Source organism: Nestor notabilis, unplaced genomic scaffold, assembly GCF_000696875.1.
Source record: "Nestor notabilis isolate BGI_N333 unplaced genomic scaffold, ASM69687v1 scaffold11992, whole genome shotgun sequence".
NCBI lineage: Eukaryota > Metazoa > Chordata > Aves > Psittaciformes > Psittacidae > Nestor > Nestor notabilis.
Window position 1 is genome coordinate 24953 of NW_009919747.1, and position 11214 is coordinate 36166.

An 11214-nucleotide genomic window follows, 5' to 3' on the forward strand; every position below is an offset into this window, starting at 1 on the left:
GTTAACAGCTCAGTTCTGAGCTTTAAGCAGAAACAAAAGTCTGGACCAAGAGAAATAAAACCACAAGCAGCATTGCTTTTTACACTTGAGGAGTCCACAACTACATTTTCCATCTCTCACCCATAAACAAATAGTTCCTATGGTACTTTATTGAACAGGTGCAGTGTACTGCAGCTTAATATCTTAAATATACAAACACAGTAAACCAATATGCAAACAAGTTGGAGGAACAACTTGCACAGTTATGAAAAACACTAATAAAATCCGGTTAAGTGCAAGAACAGTCGTGGGATTGCTATAGTATAAAAGGAGAAAAGTAAGGTAAGGCCACAGGAGATATAAGAAATAGTTTGCAACTGTGTTTGCTGTGCAGAAGCATGGGGAAGTTTCTATGCCGAAACCTTTCTTTTTAGGGGACATCTCACTGGATCTATTTAAATCCAAATTTTAATGAACAACAAAAATAATCAAGTAAAAAATTAACAGAACCAGTTGTCATTTTGTTAAGATTTTCGGCGTAACTGAAAGATGAAGTGAATGAATCACTAAATAGTTTAGAGTGGAGCCTGTGGTAGAAGAAGTAGCTGTCTTAAGATAAAACAACATGAAGGGCAATGGCTAGACTGAGTGGAACCAGACCACAAGAAATTTCAAGCAATTCTGATTTGTGACTGGCTGAGGGAATTGGTCATGATGAGGATGATGGAAGGCCTGTTGCCAGGGTAATCTAGAGATGAGGATGATAAATCTGGGACCTAGAAATTGCACTTAAGAGAATAGTGGGAAACAGTAAGTCAAGGTTAAGGGAACTTCCAGAAAGGGTGATGGCAATAAGGAAAAGAAGATGGAGTCTGAGGAAAATAAAAAGATTAGAAGGAATGTTGCAATGCTTCAGAAAAGGTGTGCTGTAAACTACAGAAGTGGAGTGGCAGACAGTTTCTGCATAGCCAGCCTTTTTCTCCTCCACCCTGTATTGAATTCAATTTGATACATTTTGCAAATTAAAATAAACCAGAACTAGCAGCTCCCTGTGAAATGTGTTATTCGATGCTGAGGCAGAGATTTCTAGTGCCACTCTGTCCTCAAAGCGCAAATACATGCCTCACATAAGAGTTAGGGCTTCTGATCTGGTGAAAATCTGTAAGGCAGGAGTATTTCCATGTTTTTTTTTGCAGTTTTTGAGTTTACACAGGAGACACATTCATTGATGTGCACACTCACTTTGGCCTGCAGAGGTGGAGACACCTGGCTGCAGCACTACAAAACCTGGATAAAGCTTGTAAATTACATGATGTTATGTGTGCAACAGAACAGTTAATTATTCACATCTAGTTATCAGTGCTGTGAATGAGACTTTATAAAAATCAGAGAAGTAGGTTTGCATATCATGCTGTTAAAATGAAGGTAAAGCCAGGCAAGAAGTTTCTTATGTTGACTGACCTCTAAACTGTGGTTAAAAAAAGGGATTTCCATAGTCTAAGGAGAAATCAGAGTGATGTTGTTGAAGCAACAATTTTATATGCTGCCTCATTCAAATTTTTTACTGTGTTTTAGATGGTTACTGACACTGCAGGCACTAATAACCCACAGATTGCCCAAGTTCCAGCAATAGCAAGCTCACAAAACCAAATGCAATTCAGGTAACTTTTCTTTAATAAAGTAGTTTTCATTCTTGAGATTGAGGTTTATGGATATAATCCATACTTAGTTAAGCATTAATTTTTGTATTTTAGGCTCGTAATTCCTCCAAAGCAGATGACTTCCAATCAACAGTTTGAGAGTGAAAATGCAGTAATAGGTAAAGTATCATTTTTTTTGATAGGTATACTGTTACTGTATGCTGGATCACATAATTGTAAAAGAGAAAAATCTAGGGGCCAAATTTTCCTTCTGGTAGTAAGAGGGCCACCATTTCTATTCCTCTTCCACCTTGCTTATTTAGTTCAAACTTTGAGTATAGCAGATAGGCAGTGTCCTAATTTAAATAGACTGAAGTGCTCAGTAATATGGCATTCATTCTTCATTGAACATTCCTAATGAAATGAACTTTCCAGCATCTCTTATAAATGCACGCTCTAGTCTCAAGTTACTTGGATAAAACGAAATTCAGTCTGAAAATCTGCCCAGAAGGCATGAGAAAATGCAAAGAAAAGCGATATAATAAAAACTCAGTAATGTGGGATTATTAAGGATTAAAATTAATTTGAGAAATACATACAGAATGCTTACAGTAACAAACCAGGGGACCAGAGTAGTTATAAATACACCTATAGTTTCTGAAATCACAAGGCACTAAGCTTCATTTTAAATATTTTTTTCTAATTATACTGCCAATTTAAATGCATGTCAAAAATTAGTCTTTTTTATTTTAATTTTTTTTTTTTTTTTTAGTTTTAGTAATAGGGTCCTAATTATATGCCCTGAAACCCAGGGTCTTAACCTACAGTGCCTGAAATGTTGCACAGTCTGAAGATTAGAGCAGAAAGTCTGATAACATTTTTTTCTTATCCTGGCTTTTGCCCAGTTCTTTAAGATACACTTCGCCTGTGTCGTGTGGATGTGCTTTTTATATTGTTTCCACCTGGTTTCCATTGTCTGGTTTTAACACTCTCAGAGGGCAATAGCTGGATTAGACAATCATTGCAGTCTCAGGGATCAATAGCTAGGTTTGAAGAACATACCAAACCGTATGAAGCAGCCTAAGCGTGCTTTAACGATAGCGAGTAAGTGGCAGAACAAGAGGTAACTGTTAGGAACATAGCCATAAAGTGGGTTATTATGAAAACCTCAGTTGTAACACTTCCTTACCAGTAGCAATGCCAAGTTAGTGAATCTTTCTCAAGGACTGTTTCCCAGAACATAATTTTTTTTATCCATTCAAAGTGCTGTTATTATTGTTACAAGCAATGCTGATTTTTGTATAGCAAACCAAGAGGCCAAATGTGATGCAGAAGCAGAAAATGAGCCAAAGGATTATTCTTATATACCTCAAGTAAGCGAAGCATTTCTAATGTCGTAAGTAATTATTTTATGTAGAATAGTCAAAGTATCTTGACATATTTGAATCTATTGGCAAGAGGTATAAGTCTCAGAAATTGACAAGGTGACTCATTATAAACCATCCAGCAGGTGAGAAGCCAATCAGTGCCCTCTAATTACTAATATAGTGATCATTGCTCTTGATCATGTCAGTGTTCTGTTTAGTTTTGTGCTGCCTTAACAACAGACTATTTAAGATGACTATCCTATGCACATCGTAGTTTTTGTATAAATGGGTGCACGTCATTTTTTTATCAGTGCGAGCTGATGGAAGATTTCTTAAAAAAATGTTTGCATTTGAAACTCATTTCTCCTACAAAACTATAGTAAATAGGCTCTGTGCTGGCTACAGAGCCGGTATGGCTCCATTGCAACTGCTTTTACAAGCTGTGCCTGAATGTGAGATCAAGCTTGCCATACCATATTATCCAAGCCAGTTGTCTGTACAGCTTGCATATGTAGGTCATATCAAGATATGGTTTAACACAGGCCAGCAGCTGAGCACCACACAGCCACTTGCTCACTCCCCCCGCAGTGAGATGGGGAAGAGAATCAGAAGAGTAAAAGTGCAAAATGTGGGTTAAGACAAATAGAGTCTAATTGGTATAGCAAAAGCTGTGCATGTTAGCAAAACAAAGTAAGGAATTCATACACTACATCCCATCTACAGGAGGTTATTTAGCCATTTCCAGGAATGTAGGGCTTCATATGTAATGGTTACCTGGGAAGAGAGATGCTATAACTCCAAGGATCCCCCACTTTCTCCTTCTTCCCTGCAGCTTTTATTGCTGAGCACGTCATATGGTGTTGCAATACCCCTTTGGTCAGCTGGGGTCAGCTGTCCCAGCTGTGTCCCCTCCCAATTTCTTTTGCACCCCCAGCTTAATCAATGGTGAGGCAGCATGAGAAGCAAAAAAAGCCTTGACATTGTGTGAGCACTGTTCAGCAATAACTAAAACATCCCTGATTTATTCACCCTGGTTTAGACACAAATCCAGTATAGCACCATAAAAGCTATGAACTCTCTGCCAAAACCTGTACACAAGATCAAGTTTGAGATACTCCTCATCTTCTGGTTGGCTCACTAGGGGCTGATGCCTGCAGGCAGCTGATGGAGAAGAGTGTCTTTAAAACAATATTGAGTCTGGTGGAAATTGTTCCACATAATCCAAGTGTATATTTTCATTTAACATTTTCTGAGAAAGAGGAAATATCTCAGTCAACTGAAATATATTTTGATGGTGATATTCCTTTTTTTCACTAGGGAGTCTCATGCGGATTCCAGTGTGACTTTTAAGCAATATGTTAAGACATACTTTAGAATTAAATAGTTATTTTATTCAAAATCAGTGGTTTTAGTCAGTTCACAAGTTTGTTTTTTTTTTTTAATGAAAATTTCCATATATAGTTTCATTCACAAGAAGTCCATTTTAAATTAGATAAATTCAGGTTACAGTTTTAAGTATGATGAATATGTCATTGTGAGCATTTTATTAACATCTTTTTATTTTTCATGAGAGTAAAAATGACTAACCCTAAAATACATAATGAATATATTTATAGGTAAATGGACTAATGATATTTTTGGAAATTTTATATGCTGTAAACATTATTGTACATTTCTTTTTAATAGGACATAAACACAAATTTTAAGACAAATGAAGATAATCCTGACACAGCAGAAGAAAGTTCACAACGTTTTTTAAGAGCACCTGAAACACCTGAGTTTGTTGGAACGCCTGATTCAAAGGGGAAGAAAACCCAGTTCTCAAAACTACCTTCATTTGACTTGTACGAGTTCATCTTTTATTTTGATTTTGAGCAAAGTGATATCTATTGTATAAGCATTTCTGCTGTTTTTGAAAGATACTATAGAAAGACTCTTTTAGAAAGCTCTTCTAAAAATACTATTTTTTTTCACCCTGAGTTATGCTAGGTAATTTAATAGTTTTTCTTCTGACAACAACATTTCCACTTGAAGCTGTTTTGAAAGAGTGAGACACTGCTTAGAAATATAAAGACACAGGTCCTTTGTAGCTCCTTTGTTACAGTCGTCGTCTTTTCCTGCAGTAGTATTTGTTACACCAATTTCTATCTTTAAACAGGTTTTTTTGGTAAAAGGGTAGGGAATTGCTAAGAACACCACCTTGCTTTGCTTTAAAGAGTTTTGTTACCCATTCTGTGTTGCAAGAAGCAATTATTAGTGGAAGCTATGGGAATCTAAAAAAGTGACAAAACAGAAAAAAACCCCCAAACTTAAAAAAGCCATCTACGCTACTTTTAAAAACTATTAATGTAGTTTCTTCCTTCCTTTCTTTCTTTACAGCATTCACAATTTAGGTTCTGAAGAAGGAACATCAAAATCTCCTGCCTTCTTTTCTCTCATGAACTTTGCCCAGAAATCACCTGGCTTTAATTTATTTGATTCTTCTGTGTTTGGGGCAGAAAATTCATCTGACGAGGTAAAAATGAGTACTTGAGAATATTAAATTTTCACAAAGCAAAATCTGCTAGGAAAACAACATTGACAGTGAATGAGGTTTTTCAGACTGGTTATCTTTGCAGCAAATATTTTTTTACTAGCTTGCTTAATTTTTACATTTTATATCCTTTGAAAATGCTTAGCTGCTTTCCTGGGGATGCCCCTTTGGTGACTTCTGATCGAGTGTGAATCTTTCCCATATTGTCAAGATTGGATCTTGTGCAAATATACGGGTGGCTAGATTCACAAAATGCTTCTGGTTTAGTGCTGCAATGCAAAACTTTAGGTACCCTAGCAGAATTCACAACCCACCTGCCTATCCTGTGTGGTTTTGTCTTGCTGAAGTGGGGAATCAGGCACTTACAATTTTATTCTCCCATTTTTCACAAAACGTAGGATATTGAGAAAAGGAAGAAAGGACAATCTATTAGGGGTATTGAAGAGCAAATCTGGATTAGCTATATTTAAATGGAAGAGATAAGTAGGCAGTGAATTGGAACGGGCAGTGGAATCCATGTCTTTTTCTTTGCAGGTTCCTTAACAGTGTTCTAGAGTAATTTTTACCATTCTGGGCTAATAGATTATTGGGTATTCAGGATAGATGTGCATCAGTGCATAGTGTGGTTGTTAGGTGACATTGCTGGCAATGTAGATTCAAACTCCTTATGCAAATAAGGGATTTGAACCCAAGTATCTCGTATTTCAGTGGATGTGCTCAGTCTTGAGGTTACTAGAGAAAAGCTGGAGGAAGGAAGAATGAAAGTACTGTTTTATTTTGTGTTTGGCAAGATACATGTTGTTGATGTCTCCTAGCATCAGCTCTGTGTAGGAGAGAAAACACTGGTGAGCAGCTTGTAAATTGTTTAGTAATGAGGTTAGGTATTAAGTCACCTCATGCTGTAAGAACCCATGTTATTTTGTGGCTGCTCAGTGGCAGAAACCAAGAATTTAGCAGCCTGTAGCAATCGTGTAGGATTCTTTGAAGTTAGGTGGGAGTTTTGAAGGAATTAAGTATCTATTACAAATGTATCTTACAAACTCTTCTCAAGAGGGATGAGTACTTTTTCTGGCAATACAAGGTTCTACTTATTAGGCATTAATTAGAAGTTTTCCAAAATGCTACAGAATTAAATAATTTTGAATCTTTTTGGTTTAAAAACCAGCAGTAAGCCAGATCAGATAGGGGTCTGTTCTCAATCTGATGACTTCCAGAAGAATGGGGGCTATGTGTTTGCAGATGTAAACAAACATCATGAAACCTCTCTCTTCAACCTTTAGGGTTAGATATATACCTTTAAATGCAGATTTTGTGAAGGCTGCTAACATTCACTGGGACAGTGTCTTTCTCATGGAAGGCAATGAATTTGCTACATATCAGTATGAGAGTTTCTCTTTTGTCTTTCTCATTTGTTAAATACAACGTCTGTTTGTATTTCAGACAGAGGAAGGTTATTCTGTGGGAAACTTGAACCCTCTGTCCCCACAAAAAGATATTGGTAAGTCTGAAACTCAAATGTGCAGCTGTTTACTACTTATGTGACTGACAAGCTTGCGATCCTGCTTAATAGGGCACCTTTGGTTGCCTAAAAGGCTGTTCAGTTGTGATACTATAGTTCAGTGGATTACTGTGTTTCTTGTGTTTTGACTAGCTTAAATCTTTCCCTGCCTGTTTGGCTTCAAATGTATGAGATGTCATGAACAAAGAGGTATGAGAAAGAAAGAAACAGGGATAGTGTTAGGTATGTTTGAAGCAAACTAAGAAGACCTGTAATGGAGAAGATATATTTAAATGTCAAAGCTTTTTTGCTAATTAAAAGAATTCTTCTTTTAATGTAAAAAGCTACAGTGCTTGGTAAATACAATTTTTTAACTTAAGGCTACCACTTTAGGTAGCGGAAGGAGTTCGTATGTTGGTTGTTTTTCCTTCCTCAAATATAATAATTTTCATTTGATTAGAGAAATCTTGATAGTAAACTGACTTGCATCAGTTTCAGCTGTTGGAGGTACACAATGTAAAAATAGCACAAGTAAGACAGAGGAGAATCAGACTTAATGAACAGTACCTTCCACTCGTACTAAGGGAGCCCCACACACTTACACATTCTGGGTGAAATCCTGGCTTTACTGAAATGAAAAATCAATTTTTTGTGTTATCAGTAGGATCAAACTTTACTCTTGATAAAACTTATTTTCTGAAAGGAACTGTAATCTACTCTCTTTTTTGAGGCGCTACAAGTTAAAAGCTACTTTTTTTTGAAGTGGGTGAATATAAGGTTGTATGCATATATAACCTGTAGAGAAAAGGGTGTGAATTTTGTGTTGCTGAATGTAAAAGTTGGGTGGTTTTCAGTCAGCAGCTATGTTTCTCCAAGTATTTCAGAGTTTGATTGCATTATTCTCTAGAGAAGAAGGAATCTGCAAAAGTGTATCTGTTTAAAAAGACCTTTCTTGCTTAGTATTCGAAATATTTCACCCAGTTTATCATCTAGAAGTGTTTTGTTGTTCTAAATCATTCAAGTACTTCACACTTAATTCTATGTAGATTCTAATAACGCCCTCCAGGAAGTACCATTTCTAGTGCAGAAATAAACACACATCTGTAGGTTGATACTCAGTGTGATGCTCAGAGTACAATATTGTTGAAGGGACATAATATGCTGAATGCAGTATTCTTTCAGTAAGATTCAATCTGCTAATAAATGTAATATGTATTCCTATAGGAAGCTTGTTTGGGAAATCAGAAAGTGAGGAGGCATTTGCCTTCCCCTTCCCCTCAGAATCAATTTCTCATGCATTTGGAGATGGAAAAGATGACTTCAGTTTTCCATTTGCATTTGGACAGGATCAGAGATCATCACAGTCTCCTCCTGTGAAAGATTTTCATTCTTCCTTACAAAATACAAAGCCATTTACATTCTTCTGAATACTTTGACTTCCTTTTAAATTCTTTTCCTCCTTAACCTTGACAAATGTTATCAGTTTCTTAAGTTAAAGTACAAAGCATTTCATCTTCCCCTTTCATTTCATGCAAGACTGCATTATTCCAATTGCTGCAAAAGCATGTGTATGTTCATCAAGCACACACGCTTTGAGATGCAGCTTTTATTTTTCCTATTTCCTGAATATGTTGTTTTCATAAAATGTTATGATACACTTCTGTTAAGTTGGCACTTACAAGTAGCTGAAATATCATTTTACAGTAGCGTGTTGAGTTAATTCAATATCTGAGAGAGCATCTAAACTTCTAGATGAGTACTTTCAGCCTCTGATATAAACTAAGTAACTTGTGTTAGAGTAACTGTTTATTGTAGCAGTAGAATCTGAATTTGAGTTAAAGACAATGTTCTCAAATTAGCTGTTATACATAGAATATTTATAAAATTTTTGAAATAAACATTTCTGTTAATTTTGTGAAAGTGTTGTTGGTATTTCTTATTATCTGAACTGAAATAATGTTGCAGTTATAATACTCAACATTTCAACTTTTTCTAACTTGAAACACTGAAAGCAAGTTCCTTCCCCTCTATCTAGTGTCTTTCAAAACAAAAAAGGTATCTTTTGCCAGACTCCTAGATGCTGTAGGACTATTTTTGTGCAGCCCAACTGTGCTGACGCATGTGAAAGTTGGGTTTTACTTTTTTTCCTGGAGAGGGATTAGGGAAGTTTCAATGAAGTGCTGCTGAGATCCAGCTATTAAGAAGTAGGATGCATAGATTTGGTGGACTTCATGCTCTCCAAATGTGGGTTTCCATGTTAATCTATTTTAAACAGCTTTTCTAATCTACTGCACACCTCACAATCTGAAAAACTTTAGCTAGAGGCAAGTTTGAGAGCCTGTCTATGTTATTTGGGGTACACTACCGGCGAATACTCTGACAGGATTTAGAAAGCCAGAAAGGATAAGTCTGTTTGCTCAGTTACTCCATAACTGAATCTTCCTTTCCTGTCTCCTGATGAATTGCATCATCCATGTCTATGACATTACAGTCCGATACTCAAGGCTTCTGGCTGAAGTGGGAGAAACTATAGAATCATGAATGATTTGTTTCGAAGGGACCTTAAAGATCCTTTAGTTCCACTCCCTTTCTACCGGGGCCTGCCCTACCTGGCCTTGAACACTTCCAGGGATGAGGCATCCACAGCTTCTCTGGGCAATCTGTGCCAGTGTCTCAGCATGGGGTCCTTTCTCCACAGGACCACAAGTCTTGCTGGGAACCTCCAGTGTGGGCTTCCCATGGAGTCACAGCCTCCTTGGGTATCCTCCTGCTCTGGTGTAGAGTCCTCTCCAGACTGCAGGTGGCTATCTGTGGACCTCCATGGGCTGCAGGGGGACAGCCTGCCTCCCCATGATCGCCTCCATGGGCCGCAGGAGAATCTCTGCTCTGGCACCTGGAGCACCTCCTACCCCTCCTTCTGCACTGACCTGGGTGTCTGCAGGGCTCTTCCTCTCACATATTCTTACTTCTCTCTCTAGGCTGGTGTTGGTCCTGGACAGTAACTTTTCGCCCTTCTTAAATTATCCCAGAGGCGCTACCACCATCACTGATGGGCTCAGCCTTGAACAGTGGTGGGTCTGTTTTGGAGCTGGATGGCATTGACTCCATCAGATGAAGGGGAAGCTTCTGGCAGCTTAGCACAGCAGCCACCCCTGTAAACCCTCATTTCCTCCCCCCAGTCCTTGCCACGCAAACCCAGTGCCTGTGCCCAGTCTGGGCCCTATTAAAAAAAACAACCCAAAACCCCAACAAAAACCAATGAACAGTTACTTGATTTTTAATTTCAAGACTGTGAACATAATTAAAACAATGTTGGAAGGTAAGGGGCGTCACTACGTATATGCAGCTAAATGCAAGCTTTGGGGACAGGGGTAGAAGAATCATTGCATCATAAGAAAACAGTCTTACACTGTAGCATTAATATGCTTAAGTATTTCAAGGAAATAAGCTTTAAGTGCTACATATTGTAACAGATTGGAATGTGTAGACTTACAGTATTAGATGGTAGTAATCTCCGCAGTGCAAGGCTGATTGCATGGGTAGCAAGAGTTGGCTAATCCTTTTTAGCCAATGGCATAAAACAAGGATTAGTTTTTCATTTACTGCAACTGAGTGGGTCATTAGGATCCAAAGACACTAATGAGCCTGAACAGGCAATTGGATTCTGGTTTCAAAGTTACAGGCTAGTTTGAAAGGAGATGATTGTGTTTTTAATGATGTAAAACATGACCTTTTTGCTGAAAAAAAAAAGTAATAAAAAAAAAGAACGAAGGATATAACCATGGAACACAAACCTGGAATGTTGACTTTTCCTCTTGGAATTTGAGTTATTGTCAGATTTGTTGCCTTAGAGGCTGAATGGCTCATTTAGAAATATCTCTGTTGCCTTGCTTTTATGTTCTGCTCTTGATGTCTCCAGAGTTGACACAAGTCACATGCAATCAAGTCTATGTTCCTGGTGGACAGGCACTTTCCTAATATTCTCTGACTCACACCCAGGTTGTTTGCAGCTCAGCAGTTCTGCTTCCAGACACATCACTTTGTGTTCTGATGCTAACATCTTGCTGAGAAATTGCCTCTTGGCACGTTGTTTCTTGAATCTTGTACCTTGATTGATCTGATGTGAAGATGATGCTCTTTTTAGCACTTGCAACACATTACCTTTGGAAAGGTAAAATTCCCCCCCTCACACCCCAC

The 11214-nt window shown here is 37.7% G+C and overlaps 1 protein-coding gene across 1 annotated transcript in view; it reads left to right on the forward strand.

Moving 5' to 3' along the window:
• LOC104402479 (chromosome unknown open reading frame, human C14orf39) overlaps positions 1-8672 on the forward strand; it is a 30644-nt gene extending 21972 nt beyond the window's left edge. The window contains exons 10-16 of the mRNA XM_010010365.1: positions 1555-1640; positions 1734-1798; positions 2925-2992; positions 4673-4830; positions 5366-5501; positions 6960-7017; positions 8242-8672. Coding sequence (XP_010008667.1) covers positions 1555-1640; positions 1734-1798; positions 2925-2992; positions 4673-4830; positions 5366-5501; positions 6960-7017; positions 8242-8444 — 774 coding nt within the window. The 3' untranslated portion in view covers positions 8445-8672. The remainder of the gene's footprint in view (positions 1-1554; positions 1641-1733; positions 1799-2924; positions 2993-4672; positions 4831-5365; positions 5502-6959; positions 7018-8241) is intronic.
• Positions 8673-11214: the final 2542 nt, after the last annotated feature.